At 33.8% G+C, this 20,341-nt stretch overlaps 1 protein-coding gene across 6 annotated transcripts in view; it reads right to left on the bottom strand.

The window, feature by feature from the left end:
* Cntn1 (contactin 1) overlaps positions 1-20,341 on the bottom strand; it is a 364,554-nt gene that overhangs the window by 123,677 nt on the left and 220,536 nt on the right. For all 6 annotated transcript variants that reach the window (XM_047548775.1, XM_047548778.1, XM_047548779.1 and 3 more), the window contains 6 exons: positions 15,561-15,693; positions 12,288-12,460; positions 10,107-10,202; positions 4,215-4,421; positions 1,588-1,687; positions 1,269-1,450 (listed from right to left, as the gene is read on the bottom strand). In XM_047548775.1, coding sequence (XP_047404731.1) covers positions 1,269-1,450; positions 1,588-1,687; positions 4,215-4,421; positions 10,107-10,202; positions 12,288-12,460; positions 15,561-15,693 — 891 coding nt within the window. The remainder of the gene's footprint in view (positions 1-1,268; positions 1,451-1,587; positions 1,688-4,214; positions 4,422-10,106; positions 10,203-12,287; positions 12,461-15,560; positions 15,694-20,341) is intronic.

Raw genomic sequence — 20,341 nt, 5'->3', positions numbered from 1 at the left:
GAATTTCCCCAGCTCACAAGGCCATCACATTTGATGTGTTCATGTTAGTGGGTCATTTGGCATGTAAGTCTGTAGTTCAGAGGAAATGTCAGGGTTAGAGCTCTCAGGGTATAAATGAGCTCATAAAAAGGGTGACTGAAATAGAGAAGAAGTGCAAAGACCAAACTGTGAATGCACTAATCTTAGAAAGACACAGAGTTAGGAGGACATGTCAAAGGAGAATGAGACAGGTGCATGAGGAAGTTGATGAAGTGTGGGTTTGAGATGCCAAGTACAGAAAGTGAACCATGGAGAAAGGAGGGATCCAGTGTGGCCCCTGACACTGTCAGATCCAATAGGTACAAAGGAGAATTGCTCATCAGCTTTAGCATCATAGATGTCCTTGAGGATCATGAAAAGAAAGGCTTTGGTGGAAAGGTGTAGATGAAAATCAAATTGAAGTGCACTGAAGAGAGGTAAAAATTGGAGATGGAGACAGCATCTTTAGAGTCTGAATGACTCTGTCAAGATTTTTGTTATATTTTGGGGGAGACTAGAAGAGGAGAAATGGGGTATAAACCATAGTTTATGGTTATGAAAATGAAAAATCTTGTTGAAGTTTTAGATGTTTATTCCACATAATGGAACATGACAAAAATGATTTTGACCTGAAAACTTTCAAGTGTTGCCTGAAAAAAATATGAGTTTATTTTAATGTGTGAGATTAGAAAACTTTTGCTGAAATGATTTTGTCAAAGAAAAATGGTTCCTTATGCTAGTGGTTGTCAAAGTGTGATTGTAGGATTACCAACATCAGCATCTTCTGGGAACTTGTTACAAATACAAATTCTCAATCCTACAGTAGACTTTCTGAGTCAGAAATTCTGAGGATGGGGCCCAACAATCTGTGTTTTAACAAGCCCTCTATCTTTGGGTGATATTGATGCATGCAAAAGTTTGCAAACCACTGAATCAAACTAAGTCATAGTATATAGATTATTCTATAAATACAAAGGTACTGAAAAAAGAGAATGTCCGAAGGAGTAAATGAACTACATTAATTGTGTATTTTGAAAATTATCAAAACACTACTATATCAATCTATTAACAATGATGCTAAAGGTTTAAGTTTATAACTTCTATAACTCATTTGTGGCATAACTAAACATGAGGTAAATATTTCACCTTTCTGTACAATGTAATATATTGTACTGTTTTTAAAATATATAGCAATGGAAATTGTTCTGAATAAAATATTGATAAAATTTTTAGAAGACTAAAATATTCACCTTGAACATAAATTCTTGCCTGGTGTTTATCCTTTCCTCTAATGTTCTCAGCCTCACATTCATATATGCCTTCATCTTCCAGTTGGATATTGAAGATCTTGAGGACAGCTCCTGAGGTGCTGATCTCAGCAGTACTTGGCATTGGTTCTAGAACCTTCCGCCATCGGATATCTGGAACAGGACTTTAAATAAAAGATACAAGAGCTAAAGATCCACAATACTTAAGATATATTTATAACTAAATATTTACATCATTCATTTCCTGGAAAAGTACAAAAACTAATATTTGTCTATACATGTTAATGAAAAGTATACTTACTTTCCAAGTGCAAAACACTCTAAAGTCACATTTTGACCCATCAATGCATATATGTCCTTGAACTGAACTACAATATCAGCAGGATATGGTTTTGTTGTTCCTAATGTTAAAAGAAACAAACATCCATGAATTATTAAGCACAATAGTGTTTTGTTTTGTTTTTTTAACTTTGTGACTTATGTAGGATTAGAGCTGCTTCAATGTGGAAAGCTTTTCTCCATACAGGTATTCATGATGTCACACTATAGATTCACTTGTTTATATTCAGTATGTGAAAATATAAAGTTCATCAAACATTTTCAGTTAACATGAACTCATTTTGAGAACTATATAATCAATCTGACTTAATTCACTGCAAAAATTAAAGGAGTCATTAAGGAGCATCAAATATGTGTAAAACATCATGATCAGTGGTGTACAAGACTCCGGAAAATAGAAAAAGAAGAAAGGAAATGAGGAAGAATGGAAAGGAAGAAGAGTGGAAAAGAAATAGGCAAGACCAGAAGAGATGGAGAAGGGATGGAAGAAGTATACAAAAAAGATAAAGGCAAACAGGAAACAAGAACTGTACAAAGATCTAGAAACTCGACTGATGTTAAAATATATGTTAATTGAAGATCAGCTTTAACCCACAATGTGGAAGGCCTGCAAACATATTAAAAGTTTTGGGATTTCCTCACTGGATAACTACCAAAAGCACTTTTAAGAAAAATAATATGGATATTACCTTAAGTAGAAGACCTTGTTGGCTATTTTAAAGAATGAAGTATGGAAAAGGGAAATAGAACAGACAGAGATCTAAAGAAGATTGTTTCATTAATTCTGGAAAAACAGGTGAGAGCTAGACCTGGGGTACATAATAGAGAGAATAGAAAAGAAAGACCAGACACAAATTGTATTTGAAGCAATTACAGCAGTCAACAGGACTCTCCTTGGATCAATGTTTCTCAAGGTAAAGATCAAAGACTAATGCATCAGAATCACCTGGGATGTTCAGTGAACTTGCAGATTTCTGGGTCATATTCTAGGTCTTCTAAGTCAGGATCTGCACTGCATATTTTTCTCAAAACTTCTCAGTGCCTAAACTAAATAACAGCCAAGGACTAGCTGTTCAGAATATCAGGGAAAGAGAAAAATTGATGAGTTAAAATTCTTCCTTGCATTAGGAAAAATAAAATAGTGTGTTCTGATCACTTTGAGCTTAATCTCCTTGAAAACTTTTTGTGGGACAAGTTCAGGACATAAATTTAAAGAGATCTGCAGAAGACAGCTATTAAAAATGTGTAAGTTGCTAAGAATACCTAGGAAATGAGAGAGAAGAAAAATAAGAAAGAAAAATCTCTGGTGAAAAACACTGCAAAATTTGTCACAGCAACAGGTGGGAAATGAGGAGTCCAGTAATTAAAATGGAGAGTTCATGAGAGGTAGAAAAGAAGTGCCAAAATCCAACAGAATAAGGGCTGAAAAGAGTCTTTTGATTGAAAAACAGGAAGTTGTTTGCTTTGAATGTGAAGAATATACAGAGGGAATGAGGAAGAGGAGATTTTGAAGATTGTAAGAGAAATTAAAAAAGCAATGTGGTAAAGTCTCCAATTGAATCAAATGGGATGTGAACCAGACCAATGGGAGGAAATAGCTTGAGCAGGAGAAGAAATATTTCTGCCACTGAGACAGAAAGTAAGAAAATAAACTGAAGTGCTGAAATGCCAAGTATATTTCTTGGGGAGAGTAGGAAGAATGATCAAGGGAATTTTCGCACAATGGCTCCTTTATCTTTTGAAGTAAGAAGTGAGAGTATCTAAGACTAAGAAGAAAAAAAAAAGAAAGTCAATAACTTGTACTGAATACTAATTATGTCACTTTTTCTTTACAGGGAGAAATCTGGCATCTCAGTGGCATTATGGCATTTTCCCCATTGTCACGCTGCATTCTGGAAGAGGCAGGAACCAAAGCTGTCTATCCAGTCTTATGATGGTGTTTCCTCTGATGCTGGAAATCACTGATATTAATGTAGCAGCAGGACTGGGATAAGAAGCAAGGTAAAAGAAGCAAATATAGTGTGATCTGATTTTCTTAAATAGCAGTGAAATTTAAAAGGAAGTTAGCTCACTGGGAACGTGTCCAGTGGCAACAAAGGCATAGCACCCTATGTGAATTAGAGTAGAAAAGACAATTTATTTACTTAATTTGCATCATATAAATATTTCTTTCAAAATTTCAAAGCAATAAAACTACCAATCACCATCATCCCCCCAAATCTGCAATGACTGTTGTTTGTTTAGATCTAATCATTTGGTGTCTTCATGGACTTACAAAGAAATAGGAACAGCTACAAAACAAAAGGCAGATGCCAGCAACTCCCACTGCAACCAATAGACTGGCACTGGGAGGAGGAATCAATCCTAAGCTAAAGGAAACTAACCTCAACTCAACCATCTTAGGGAAGTTATGTTAGATAAATCTCAACTTGAAGAATTAAGCTTTTCACCCCACTTAGATGCCTGCCTTTTGTATTATCCCTCCTAAGAAGCTGTCTGGTCTCTCCACTGAATAGAACTTCTTACTAATATAGGTATGCCATAAGCAGACAACCTTGCAAAAAACAGTGTATCAAGTAAAATACTTACGTTCAGGTATTGGAATGAGTGGGATAAATTTGCTGAACACACTCTTTGTAATGGAAGGACTGGATACAAAGCAGGAATAATTGCCTTTGTCAGATGCCTCAACATTTGCAATGTAGAGATTGCCATTGGTTTGAGACACAAATCTTCGTTTATCCATTGTGATAAATACAGGAAATTCATTGAGAAGCCAGCGGTAGCTAAGATCATCTAGAAGAAAATATTGTTGATTAAATATTCAACTCTTCTTCAAAAGCAAAGATTCTGTTTTCTAATCACAAGCTGTCAAATAATCCAGTAGAGATTATGGAAGAACAAATGTTGGAGGAAAGCCAAGACAACCTTAGTGCAAATTTTCTAATAGCTATCACTTTTCATGAATGCAAGCAAAGTACTAAGTAATTACATTTATTTATCTATCTATATTAGTGTATAAACTATTAGCATTGTTTTTTCCATTTCATTGATAGCTTTAAGTGAAACTCAGGATTAAAACTTGCTTAGAATTTTCATGACCACTAAGTATAATTGAGATTTTAATCCAGGTTTAATAATTCCAAAGTCTACAATCCATCTGCCCTACTGTATTTTGTAAATAAGTTCAAAATGACTTAACATACTATGGCTTTATATATTTTTCTCCTCTGTATTCCTATTTCAAATTATAGATTTAGAAATGAGCTTGCATAACCTGTTGTGGTCATAATAAAAAATAAAACCAATAGAAGTGGAAAAACATGTAACTGGTTTTCTTAAATAGGAAACATATCATATGGTTACTCTTAGCCATGGAAATTTCATTGATTAGTCATACCAGACAGACCAAAAACAGAATGTCCTTCTTAACTTGCTGCTTCTCCACTCATTTTTTATTTCTGCTATGAGGAAAAACTCCCCAGTAGTCATTCAACAAAAGTACAGGATGAAACTATGGATGAGGCATACTTCTAGATTATGAAAATGATTACTGTCTATGTGAAGACAGATGCTGCTAGGAAGAGTGTAATTAGAAATTCAGATTCTAATTAGATTTGAAATGTAGGTGTACATTCTCTAATTTACTTAGGTTGTACAAACTGAGAATCTCCAATGTGCCATTAAACAATATAGATATGGTCTTGACCCTCGTGGGACATGTAACATAAACTAAAGTCAACTAACAAATTTTTACCTAATGACAAGGCCATTCACTTAGACAAAATAATAACTGCAATGTGTCAGAAGCTTTCAACTTTCATTACAACAAAAGAAGAAATATTTTACCATTATCATACAGGGGAGCAAAGGGCTTACTATGTTAATCGATTTCCCAGAAGTCTTACAGCAAGAGGAAGCTGGAACTATTCTCAACTTCCTCCTTACCTGCCATCACCAAAATAAACTGTGCCATGACCATAGTCATAGGCACCCTGGCTCCCTAAGTTAACAATGAGATAATTTTAGCAATCAAGGGCTAAGCCCTAATATAGTTCTCACAAAGACTCAATGGATTATCTTCTCTATATATTTCCTTGTCCATTCCTCTGTCCCTTGCAGTTGAGCAAATCAGTCATCCTTGAAAAAGCTATTCCCTCTTTTTCTCCTACCATTATACACTGAATTATATAATAATTTACCATAAAATTAATTTTTCAGTCAGAATAAGTGCCACACATGTTTTAAAATGTTGTTTTTGTCCATGGATATAAAAGACTTCTAACCCTTGCTCCAGGAGAGTCTGAACCATACATGTTACAGGGGAAATTTTGTTTTGGACAACTGCAGTGCGTTTAGCTAGATTCATTGTATTACTTTAAATTGCACTTATTTAGTCTTACTAAATAATGTATCTTTCTCCTAGAAACACACTTTAAGTTCTTTTGTGTGCCCTAGAGGAGTAATTCGCAAACATTTTTAGAATATTTTCATGCCTTTATAAAAACTAGCCTTGACAGCATAGTTTATCTACACCAATAAAATCACCAGAGCTTCTGATGAGTGCTTTGACATAGTAAACTACACATTAAACATGTTTGGAAAGAAATTTATACCAATTTATACCCATTGTGAGTTAACATATTCCCTACCTTGCTCTTCTGCTCATCTGTTTTTGGACTGACCATTATTAGTCTGTTGAGATTCATTCATAATCATATTCGACATACCAGGAATTATTTTTCTTAAGAGTATTCCCATGTTCTTATTCAGTTTTGAATTCATATATAAGTCTATTTTTAGGTATTTTATATTTTGTAAATAGAACCCACCCTTCAATTGATGGGCTTTTTCTTTTCCTCTCTGTTCTCACTCTCTAAAAATACAAAGATATGGTTTATATTTTCTGAGATATTATTAAACCATTTATAATGATTATGTTAACATAAAATAGACTGGAAATAAAGCATTGTGTTCTAATTTCAAGAGTCTAGGAATTTAAAAAGTCTCATACATTTGTGAATTACTTATCTAAAATAAAATTTAAACAAGTTTATCTTTATATGAAACTTAACTCCTACATGCAATGAACTTAATGAACAAATGATATTCTCTGTCATTTTCTTACCTCCTCATTCGTCATTGAGCACTTATTTTGTGCTAGGCATTAAAAATCAGTTGTATATCAAATTTTAATATAAAATTGAATGACTATTTATTCTGAAATGCACATTTGTGATTGCTCTTGATAAATAAGTAGCATAGTTCAAATCAGATATTTCTCCTTAGGAAAATTACAGGGTACCTAAACTCAGAGGAAAATGTAAGGACTATGAAAAATGAGATGTTTCCTTTTGGATTTTTTTCCTCTGCATAAATGAGAGAGATAAAATTTCTATAGTCATGAATTAAAAATCTTGGACTAGGAGTGTGGCTCAGTGGTAGTGTCTAGCATGCATGAAGTCCTGGGTCTAATCCCTAGCATTGCAAAAAAAAAAAAAAAAAAAAAAAAAACAATCAAAAAAAAAAAAAACACCACACACACACACACACACACACACACACACAATAAAAATAAGTAAATAAAAGTCCCAAATCTTTAATGTAGTAAGATGTACTGAATAATGACTGTAGACCCAAAAATATTGAATGCATTCAGAACAAGCTACATGGAAAATGGCACAGGAGTTATTATCTCCAAAGTTTAAATGAGAACATTAAGACAGATGTGTCCAAGTTTACCTCACAGTGAGGACTCATTCTCAGATTATCACTAGTAATAGTGCTTCACAACTATAAATAGTTCCATGTATAATATTCTTAGATACTCAGAAACCTACAACAGATTTTTTTGAACCCCCATTAAAGTTCTAAGCTTCAAAGCACAAAATTTCAGTTTAACTGCATTAAGAACAAAGGAAGATTTATGGTATGGAGATGGTATATATGGTTAAAGATGCCATATATAATGTTTAGAGATATCATACAGATGCTAATAACATGAACTGGAAGGAGATAAAGAGCTACTCAGATTTTATTCAGTGATTAAGGGTTTTCTTAGACTCATCTAAAACCAATTAAGTTTTAGTTTTAGTTTTTTTTCCCACAAATGCATATATATCTTTATCAAAGAGGTAATCGATTCCCTTGGTTTAATTTTTTAAGTTTCTCCAAACCATTTTTCTGGTTCATGGAATTCTTTATTCAACACAGTGGTTAAGAAATCATAGAGACTGAAATCAGAACTTATATTAAATACATCTTATAGCTTGTATCTTGGAAATCTTCCTCCCTCTTTCTATCTACTCTAATTTTCTAGGTAATCACATGCAGTCCAATGGCTTTAAAAATATATCATGATAAATCACAAATTGATATTTCTAGATCAGATGTCACCTGTGAGCTCCAACATAGAGAGCTGACAATATGACTTTGATTGGAAGTTTAATAGACACTTGACATTTAACATTTCCACATCTATTCCTTCAGCTTAAAAAATGGCAATTTCATTCCTTCAGGAACTCATGACAGAAACTTTGAAGCCTTGCATAACATCTGCATTTCTCATATCCTTCACATAAAGTCTACCAGTAATTCCTCTTAGCTCCTTCAAAATGTATATGGAATTTAACTAAAGGATATGTAAAATTAAACATACAATTAAATATATTCTATTTATCTAGAGTATATCCAGAATTATCTTTCCACCTGTCCTGCCACCACTCTGGACCATCATATGCAATACCTGTAACTGATCATCTTCTTCCAGTAACAAGTCATCTTTTCAAAACTGAACTAATGTTATGTGACTCCTTTGCTCAAAATCCTTCAGTGTAATTCTCATATGAAGCAAAAGCCAAAGTAATTTCCATGAGTGAGAAGATCCATCACAATAGGGCTCTAGTTCCTCTCTCATTCCATTTCTTGCTGCTCTCTACCTTTTTTACTCTAATAGAACCCCTCTGGCTTCCTTGGTTGCCCATGGTCTCACCTCAGGCCTTCATTCTTGCGACATCATCTGCCTGGAACATCCTTCTCTCAGCTCTTTCATTTCCTTCAGGTCCCTTCTCAAGGAGGCCCATTCTAAAAGTTCAACCATTCCGTCAACTTACCCTCTCCTCCCCTTCCCTGCATTATGTGTTTCTCCCTAATATGTATCTAAAATACCAAGTATGCTATATCTTTTAATTCTTCATCCTATTTATTGTCTGCCTGTCCCAGCAGAAGGTCTAGAATGCTGGTAGATTTTCTAACTTGTTCCAACTGAGGTGTTACTGTGGCATAACAGTGCCTGTTACATAAAGTGCTCACAAGAGATTCCTTGAGTCAATGACTAAAGGAATGAAGCCCCTCTAGGACTGAATTTCAGATGTAGCCATTGCTGTTCATGGCTATTACCTTGTTTGTGGAAAATACTATGAAGCTGAGAAGGGGTTTTATTCACAGAGTAGCAGTTCCTCAAGAAAATGCCTACATTCTCTTTGAAAGGTTGTCACAACATTTTAAATTTGATGTTCTTCTTGAATTTCTCAAGGAATCCTCTCTCTGTATGTATATATATATATATATATATATATATATAATAGAGTTATGAGTTGTGGTATATATATAATTTTCAGGGAATACATATATATATATATATATAATTTTGTGCAAGGTACACGTGTATATATGTGTGTACCCATATATACAAATCAGATTGACATATTTCACACAAAATTATTTATAACAGCCTGTTATGTTTCATTCTCTATGGAGATGTTTAAAGTTAAATTTATGACATAAATTGTATAAAACATTATTTTAATTACAAAAAAATTTACATATCATCTCAAGGGGAGGTTTGATAATAAAGCAAGGGAACATACATGTATGAAGCATTCTTTTAGCAAGTGCTTTGCTGGCTTTTATTTTACTGATATTATATTATAGAAAATGAATTCAGAGTTGAATCTCATAACGGATGATACTCATTTTGCCTCTTTCCTAAAGTAATGACTATTCTTGCATCTATGTGTTCCTGAAGAGATTAATAATTTATTACATCTATATCACCTTCTAATATTTAGTTTCAGTTCACAGTATGCTGTAGGTGTTAAATTATTAAGAAAATGATTGATTATATATCATGCCTTAGTGCTGTTCTATTTCATGAATAATTTCTCAAAAATCTATCATAATTTTCCCCATGTAACAGGAATTTTAATGAGAATACAATCCAACATATATACTGTTTATAAACTAAAATGATCAAAGATCCTTGGTGTTAGGATCAAGAGACTAATAAACCAATAAAGAAACTGTCTATAACTACTAGAAAGTAATGCATTAAAAATTTAGGCAAACATTGTGTCTCATTTAATTAATGATGAGACATGATTATTAAGTTAGACAATTAGTAAATGTACCATTATTACTAGAAAAATGGAAACTTGTCACTCATTTCATATGTACTTACAGACACAGAGACACTGAGTTTACCTGGAAAATGGTATGGGGGATCACAGAGAAGCACCATTCCTTTTCCTTCTTTCACTTTGACCTCAGGGCGTTCCTCAGGTGGGAAAGGATCAAGATCTATTATAAAAAAGGAAAAGGAAATTATTCACTTTCCGGTCAAGAGAAAGAGAGCCATTCATTAAATATTACCTTTCAGTAGCTAATTGAGATACAAATGCTCCTCATTTTCACGTGCCAGGATTTGCACACACTATCCAAGAGTTTTGTCATGAGTACAAAACCTATGGATACCAGCAACAGCCTGTGTAAGAATTCTAACAACTGAAGATTACAAATATCATATGAACTTTTGTTTCAGATTTAAGGATAACCTACATAAGGAAGTAAAATGGGACTGGACAAATCAGAGATCTACCTAACAAAGTAAGTAAAGAGGTATGCTTAGAGGAACTGACTCATTTGAAGGTTTATATTTCCCTACTAGAGGGAGGATTTGGATATTGAAAGGAATTCGAGTAAAAGGCAGAATCTTAGTTGAGAAGGTGAATATGACCAATTGCTTGCTCCTTTTCAAAATCTTGGTTGTCTCAGTCCCAATTTCCTTTACTCTTTTCTATGTATTTGGAGCTCTTGGTTTGTTTTATTCCTAGATCCTGGGCCACTTTAATTCTTCATTTCTTTTACTTATACTCATTTTGTTTCAGTCCTTGCCTCTCCTTCTGGTCCTCATCTACAATCTGCCCCCAAACTATATTGATTTTTTACTTCCCTTAATATATTGCCTACCTCTCAAAATCCCTCTGTTCTGACTTTTATCTCTATACAGAGAAATATTCACATCAACATCTCAAGTCCTGATGTCTCACTTGAATGCCATCCCTATCTTCAATTGCTTACTTGACATTTCAGTTTGGATAACTTCATATTACAATAAGCCCTGCATATGAAACAACTATCCAATGCTTTCTCCAATCTTTAAAAGTGGGTTTTCTTTTTCCCATTCCATGTTTAATGAGCACAGAATATGTCTGTATCTGCCCTTTCTCTGGACTTTCCTTAAAAAATATTGAAGGTCTTCTTTCCTTCAGTGCAATGTAACCTGTTAATTATTTCTCAAGGTTAGTATTTATCATTTACATTTCACTTTTATCACACTAATTTATTTTATTGTTGTTTCTGATCCTGTCTGACCCCCTTCTGGTGGTCACTGCCATGTAGTATTTCTCAAAACACTATTCTCATCCTATAATTCATTTTGCAAACGATTTGGTGCTGGCTTATAAAATCAAGTGGATATCATTTGGTTCAATTCATTTCCCAATGTGCAATGAAAACAACCTCTAACTTTAGCACAGTATCTCTTGAAATGTTTTTAACTATTGGCTCCCTATAGGTGAAAATTTTTATTTAAGTTTAAAATAATTACATTAATTAAAATATAATGTTAATTATTCCTACTAGGAGAACTTAAATATTGAGGAATAAGATATTGCCAGGTAGCATTGAGCATTGGAAAGCTATAAACCACAGCATTGTAATGCCTAAGACATTTCCTCCTCCTAAGAACTAGTTTGCACTTCCTTGGAGATACTAATGTATGGCTCAGCACTTCCAGTGATGCTAGTTTTTAGAGCTATGCAATAGTCTTCAACATGGTCTCAGTTTATTTTACAAAATTATCTTTCACAATTTTAAGTACATTCAAAACACCCTGTGTGATTATTTGATCTCTTGAAATTTTTCATCACCATACAATTAAAATCCACTCATCATAAAAGAACCACCTCATCTGCATTGACTTCCTTTCACTACACTGTCTTCTTGCTGAATTTTTAGGGTAGCACTTATTGATAACTATCTCAAAGATCATAACAGAATTTCTGCATTTCAATTGAAAACTTTCAAACACGTCTGACCTGTCTCATCAACTACATCCTGCTAACCTGTGTGGGGAGCAAGACCGCATCTTCTCCAACAACCCACACAGTGAACATTTAGTACTTCTGTTGGAATGTTGAGGCAAGAGACCATTTTCACTGGGAGAAGCAAGTAGAAGGATTTTAACAGGATAAAAAAAAAACTAAAAGAGTTGACCATCACAAAATTAGTCCTCCAGTTTATATAGATTTTTATCAATAATTAAAACATCTAATTCCCACTTCACCAAATAAAACTGCCCTTTTAAAAGTTATAACTACTTACATCCAAAGCTCAGGATTGCTTCAGTGCTTCTGACCATGCCATAGTTATTTGATGCCAAACAATAGTATGTTCCAGCATCTTTCTGTTTGTCAGGGTTGTTGATGACAAGGTTTCCTCCCACCATACTGTATCGGTCACTTGTCAGATCAACATCTCCGTTATTCATTCTCCATCTGTGAGAAAAAGATATTCATGTCATATCAAAGGTCAGGAGGTTTGGAAACTTTTCTGGACTGGCATTTATCTAAAATAACTTTGGTATAGCTCCATATGAAATCAGATGATTAAGTGTAAAATAGGGTGGTAATTCATACTCTCAAGTATCTAGGGTCATGATATATAATTTAGCTCAGATACAGAAAGGCAAATGTCAAATTACTTGACATTATTTCCTCTTTTTTTAATGAGACATATCAAATAATAATATATTGTTGAGTTTTACTCCATAAATTGATTTATTAGCAGATATACAAGAATACATCTGAATATAAATGTTAGCAATTAATGTACTAGAATCATACATATGTAGGTGTGTTCTATGAAATATTAAAAGCATTGATCTGTCAGAAATAAAATATAAAATATCAGTATCTGATTTTTAAACAGCAAATAAATTTTGCAGTGACATAAACTAATTAAAATTCTGCTTAGTAAAGGGTATATTCTGACCACTAGAGGGTGATCACACAGTTTGAAAATTATAAGATTCCATTGGATCTTTTGATTCTAAGTCACATATAAATTAGTTTAAATCAGATTTCCTCAGCCTAGAGTCAATGGTCACACTGAGTGGTCAGTGCTCCTTTTCTCAGTATTTAAGTATTACTTTTGACGAAAGTTATTTTTTTACCTGTTTTATAATCTTATAATGGATGGGAACTGTCATATATAAATTGACTAGAAACAGGGATCTAACTTTCTTGGTGAGATAATAAGAAAAATGCATGTGGAATATAGTTTTCAATTAAGATGACCACCTCAAAATTTTATGATCATCCTGTATGACCATTTATCCTTTAACGTTTCATGTCCTTAGAAAGGTCAAAAGGCAAGAACCCTGGTCAAGTAATTTAAGTAGTAAAGCCTGTGACCACATCATTCATTGTTGGCATATTTCTGATAAGCAAGAATCATGCCAAAATGGCCTGATGATTTTAGAACATCTTTTTTACCAAATCAAATTTACTAGAACATATTCAGTTATAAAGTTCATAATATGGGGGTAATTTAAGAAATAAGAATAGAAAACAATGCTTTTGCATTTTTAAAACCTACCCAATCCAACCCAAGGAATAAATCTATCCCCTTTCCTTCAGTTGATGGTAATACCATTCCTGCCCCAACCATCCAGTGCTATTGCTTAGACTTTTCAGGACAGTGAGTTTCCTTGTTGGTCAGCTCCAACTGTTGGGATTTCTCCTCCATTATATGGACTCCCCATTTTTTGTGTATAGTATTGGCTTCCTCCCTAGGGATCTGATTCTGCCTGTGATATAACCATTAAGTTTTGCTGTTTGGGTAAGTTGACTGACCTATTTTCAGAAACACACTATTGTTACAATTCCTTTTGTACTGCTTTAAATACAGCTTTTACCTTAGAGCTTGTTGCTTTGAGGGCAGGGGGAAGATAATGGAGGCCTCAAGGCTAAAAAGTGGAAGATAAAGTTCCCTGTTGTAACTCTTACCTCTCAGGATGTTGCTATGAATAACACATTATCATGGAACATGCTACAAATATAAATCCACTGTGTGAATGACAGATTGCCTGATTACCAAGGTTAGTATGGCTTGCCTGGAATATTAAGTGAATTTAAAAACTTTGAGTGTTCTTTTCCATGAGACTAGTTGAATCATGAACATTTTGTTTTCTTTTTCTCCTTTTCTTTCTTACTTCTTTATTTATTGATTTGTTTTTATGTTTTGTGGTTAAATGTAGACTGTCTTCCTAATAGGATTAAACATCTACTTGGCTGCTCCAGCTTTCTACATTGATACAGGCCAAGGCAACCTGGGGATTTCACTGCAGGGATAGCCTGTAGGAGGGAAATGGTGATACATTTGCCAAGAGAAGTTTTCTTCTTACTGTCTCTGCTGAGGGGCACAAGGCACAGCAAGAAACATAACCCTGCCAGTGTTGTTTCTAGAACACTGAGAACAGCCCCTCTATTTTTTTGACTCCATTCTAGTCTGGAGGCTGACTTGCCAAGGTTTCTGGTAGGCATATCCAGGACAGAGTGTCACAGAATAAGCATCACTGAAATAGCTTTTGAAATTCTATCAATCTATCTAGATAGATAAATACTGAAAAAATTATAGACTTCTTTGCAAGTCATAAAACTTGGGTTTTCAACCTGGATCTGTGATTTACTAACGCAAAACAAGTCAATTTAATTACTGAGGGCTTAGCTTCTTCTCCTACAAAAGTCTTAGGTTGGATCTCCTCTATAGTTTCTAATAGCTGTACTAGTTCATGACCAGAACTGTGTGCATAGAATCAATCCCCTTACATATAGCTTAAGGGTAGCAATAAGTCTAACCCATCAAATAATTTACAACAAATGTATTTATATTGTACTCCCATGCATGAAATTGAAACAATAAAAATAATTTCAAAGGTATGGTGATTTTATGTCTAAATTCATATTTTATTTTAAGAATAATTTTGTAATTATACCCAGTGGCAAGAGAAAATGAGTTCAATTAGATTTAAATGAGGGGAAGGGGATATTTTTCTTTGATATTAATTTTTTATAATAATAGAAAGTTATTTTTCTATCCAGGAATAGGAGTCTACTACTAAAATCAAGGCTGTTGAGTGACAACCTTCAATTAAGTTGGTTGATATTAACCCACTGCAGCCCTTAATTTTCCCATCAATCACCTGCTTTATTTTCATGGAACTGATTCAAGTGAAGTTCAAATCCATTTGTGTCTGGCTAATTTTTGAATATTTTTTTTTGCATTAGACTAGAAACTGCTAGTGTTCTTTTTTGAACTACCTGAAGCAGGAAAACCCATTGTAACTTTTTCTAAAGTTATTTTTAAAAGCATCAACATGTAACTCAGAAAAACTAAAAGGCATATATCTAATAAATTGTCCTATAGGTATAGCTATTTAAGAAATTAGTTCTGTTATCTGGAATACAGACTTAAGAGTACTGGAAAGGTAATGCTTTCTAGAATTATCTATGAAAGCTTTATAAATTTAGTTAACATAGAAATATTATCCATCATTTATAGGTATGACTTTTTCCGGATAGTGAGACACATTACTTGTAAACTGGAAAAGGGCTGGCTCGTGCCCTACAGTTTAGTGAAACTTTTCCTTCCAGTGATTCTTCTGGATAAATGGTATTGATTGGTTGCTCTTCAAAAATTGGTCCAAATCCTTTGTCTTCCTCAGAAACTGTGAGAAAAATAAAATTATTTTATATAGCAAAGAAAATCTAGATATACTGAAAAAAGTTATTTAAAAAAATGTCAGAAACAAGGTCTCCATTTTAATTCAAAACAAAGATATTACCTCCATGACCCTGATGAAAATATCCTGTTCTGTATTCAAAATTCTTTTCTACCCATCCCTCATCATTTTCCTAAAAGTACCTGGTGATTCCATACTTCACTACTTCCAGCAATTAGAGCCATGCTTTCATGCCCCTGGGCCTTTATATATGCTTTTCCCCTTTCTAGAATCACCATTCAACTCTTCTGCGAAAATTTGTATTGTCCTTTATGACCTAGTCATAGAGTTAGTCCCTTCAAGCAGCTACCTCTTGCCCCTCTTGGCTCTAGCTGATTCTGTTTTTTCCCCATACCTCCCTATACAAGTTATGGTACTTAGCATACCCATTGTGATGTGTGTGTGTGTGTAATTTTTTTTTTTTTTTTTTTTGTACCAGGGATTGAACTCAGAGTCACTTGACCACTGAGCCACATCCCCAGCCCTCTTTTGTATTTTATTTAGAGACAGGTCTCTAAATAAAGAGAGACAGGTCTCGCCAAGTTGTTTAGCACCTCGCTTTTGCTGAAACTGGCTTTGAACTCACAATCCTCCTGTCTCAGCCTCCAGATTCCCTGGGATTACAGGCGTGGGCCACCGTGCCTAGCCCAATGTGATTCTTTTTTTTTTTTTTTTTTTTTTTTTTTTGCAGTACTGGGGATCAAACTCAGGGCCTAGTCTTGCAAGGCAAGCACTCTACCAGCTGAGCTATCTCCCCAGCCCTCCAACGTGATTCTTGAGGCAACTTTCTGTCACTCTAGATGGTCACTGCTTGGGAACAAGTGGTTATGTCTTTAGTCTCCGTAAACCAGTGTCCTAGATTGGTGTGTGTCTGTGTGGTGCTTTAAAAACTTGTTATAAGAAAACAAATAAATTTCTAGAAGCTCTAGGGGAATTAGTCTCTTTCTTGGGTCTCTATCTATCTATCTATCTATCTATCTATCTATCTCCTAAACATGTGACCAGCACTGGTACTCAGCAACATTTAGAACAACATTTAGAACAACTCAGAAACAAATCACCTGAGTACAAGATCTGACCAACTGGTTTGAAATTCATCACAATATACCCATGTTGTGAAGAAATTGTTCCTGACAGTCTATCCTCTCTGGAAGGAAAGGTGGCAATGCACAGCAGGACGAAGAGAAGGAACTCACTCACATGTCACCAGTGTGACAGCACTGATACTGCACAGCTCAGGCCCCCCCCCCCGCCATGTTTCCAAGTGAATTAATATTGATTTGTGTGGCTAGAAAGGGGGACTATTCTTACATAGGGTCACTGAAATGTCTCTGCTAGTTCAAAGCCATAGTTTATTCCTCCAGTTTATTTTTTTTTAAGAGAGAGTTTAAGGCAAATGTCATGTTGCCTTTTTATCTCTCTAACCTCAACCTTGAAGATGAGAGATCTGTTCCAACTTTCTTTAACAGTTTAAGTATGTAATTTAAGTTTTGCTACATACCATTTATCAATGTGCCCTTAGACAAATTATTTACTCTATCTAAGCCTCAATATCACCCTTATAAAAGAGGAATCACAAAATCTCTCATGAGGTTATTATCACAATAATTTTGAGACATTCATGGAAGACAGTAGCATACCTACTTGGTATATAATCACTAAACAATAAATATTTGTTATATAAAAATTCTCAACTTACCAATATTTTCAAATATTAGTTTATATTTTTATGTATATCTACTCTCAGACAATCATAAAGCTCCTAAGAGACAGAAGCCAACTTGTACTCAGTCTTATACTACAGCCGTGGTACTATTAGTATTGTGTAGACTTAGATACTCAACACATATTTGTTGTACACATAGATAACTAATAAAGTCCTTAAGGTAGTTTCCTCCACCGTAAAGCATTAATTTTTCTAAACTAGCTCAAAATGTTTCAAAAAGAGCTGTCTCATTTTTTTTAACTGAAATGCTCAAATTGCCATTCAAAAATTTATAGATCTCAGTCACAGTCATAACAGGTAGCTGGTAAGTTGCTCAGAGGACCTGGGATTTATCTCCAGCAATTCACTTTTTAACTGCTATTTTATACAAGCTACTTGTGCTACATGGCTTCTACACTTATAAAGAAAAGAACAGGGGCATATGTCTTTGGGACCCCATGGGCCTACCATAACAATAAATAAAATCGTGAATGCAAAGGATTCACAGAAGCCTTCAGCTAATGATTTTGAAAGTGCTGACTCTAGTTCCACATTCTTCTTGAGGTTGAGAAAACCAAATATATTTATATAAAATGCTTTCTGCTTCACTTCTAATAACTATACTGATGATGCCTGCTACTTTCTGGCCTTTCTGAATGTAACAGCACACCAGGGGAAAAGAGAAATGAATACAAATCCCTGAAGACTAGAGACTTCCATTTTGTACAGAGGGTCTAGATTTTCCAATTTTTGAGAGAAATGACCCTGTGCTTATCTATGATAAAAGTCATGCTATTTTTCTTCCCACTTAGACAACTTCATAAGCACTTCCTTGAGACTCTCCCAATTGCACAAGCTTTTCTTTCTGGAGCAATTTAGTAATACCTGCTGATTTAGAGATCCCGCTGTTCTTCCCAATGCAAATAAAAATACTCAAAAAGATAAACAGAGAAGTGTACTTTTATCAGTATATTTAGGTTCTCTTTTTGAGAGCAAGGTGACTTCTATTTTCACTTTACCCTTTGATAAAGTGATTTCAGTGTGAATTATTTCAAACATCATGTAAAATCCTATACATAAATATTTAGAATACTAAAGATACATATTTTACTGAGTAAAAAGTTTATAATTATATTTCAAGTAAGCTGCATTTAATTAAAAGCATAATGATGATGTCATCATGGTATTACCAGTAGATAAGATCATCAAGAAGAAATGGATGTGGGATGTGGTTATGCCTATAATGTACACCCAAGACCACTAAATCTTCACTGGATTTGATTTTGTGTTTCTGCTAAGTACAACAATGTTAGACTAAGGATTTCAGATGTTGCCTTGGGAAGTACAGTTTGATGAACCTTAGGTGTTAGTGTTCTTAGTTCAGCTGATGATCTAATCTTGGGTACAGCGATGAGTTCTTAGATACAACACTAAAAGCATGAACCATGAAAGAAAAAAAAATGGATAGGTTGAATATTATTGAAAATCAAAAACTTCTGCTCTGTGAAAGGTACTTTTAAGAGAATCTCAGATCTTCAGAGTCAGGGGATTTTCCTTTGGGACTTTTTCAAAGTTACATTCTACAGGCAACAATTTGGAGAAGTTTTATCTAACTATCTTACTTAATGGGGAATACAGTAGTGATTGCATAAGGCTTTGTAAGGTTTAAACTAGAAAGAAATGGATGTGGGATGCAGTTATGAAAGTAATGTAAACAAAAGACCACTGCTGATCTGCAGAATAAGAAACAAATAGGGATTATGTTTAAAACAGAAGCTAAGATTATTTTTAAAATATACTCCCCTTTTCTTGTTGGATAGAGTCTTCTATAGAGAAGCATCAAATTCTCAAGCTAATTGAAGATGTAACACTTTACATCTCTTTTTCTTTTGAAGTGTTCTTCATGTGGACTCATTTATTTTCTAACATGATTGTCATAAGTCTATCAGTGAAGTATCTTTCTTAAATTTGATCAAAATATTAATAAGAAAAAAATCATTTACATATTTGTAGTCAAATTTATACATATTATATTTATATATGTATATATATTTATATTTATATATATTATATTTGTATATTTACATATATATATTTATATTTGTATATTTATGATTGATAGGCAAGTGTTACTGATTTTTCTTTGGTGCAATTTGCAGTCTCAAAATTAACATAATCAGTCAGTTGTTGGATCAAAATTATGACTACTTCATTTCTCACTATGTGGAGATGGTCCTCTATAATCTTGTTATTCTACTTTATTTCTGGAGATTGAAAGTAAAATAAAATTTGTGCTGGAGAGTTATTTTTATTCATTTTATATCCATATTGAAACAAATTCCAATTCTCATTCTGAAATGTCATCTCAATCTGTTAGTTATTAAACATAATTTTTAAGCATATTATAAGAAGAATCTCAGAAAAAACCTATTAGAAGAAAAGTAATGGCATAAAAATTTGAAGAGAGTCTAATATTGGAATTTTTACAATATTTACAATAGCATAATCATTATAGGGTGGGGTTCAAGCTCTCTTGAAATAAAGTAACCTCTCTAAATAAGACAATATTTAAGTTGTTTCAAAGCATACTTATAGGCAGTACAGATCCTTGTCTTCACTGCCAATCATTCCCTACTGATAAAAGAATAAAGATGTTTGATGTTTAGGGCTTGGCTTTGAAAACTTCGGTTTTGTAGGCATTTAGAGTCATGAGTAATAGGTAATATTGTAATAATTTATCATAAACAAAAATGCAAAATGTGCAGAAATCCAGTTTGAAATTCAGAATGAAAACTAAGATCAGGTTAACAGAAAACTTAAGTGGATAGAATTCTCCTTTGCTTGACTTTACCTGCCCAAGCAGAGCCCATCAAATTTCCATAGCCATTT

This window comes from Sciurus carolinensis, chromosome 4, assembly GCF_902686445.1.
Source record: "Sciurus carolinensis chromosome 4, mSciCar1.2, whole genome shotgun sequence".
Classification (NCBI taxonomy): Eukaryota; Metazoa; Chordata; class Mammalia; order Rodentia; family Sciuridae; genus Sciurus; species Sciurus carolinensis.
Note: the sequence above shows the minus strand (reverse complement) of the source record. Positions and strands in the feature narration are given on the sequence as shown.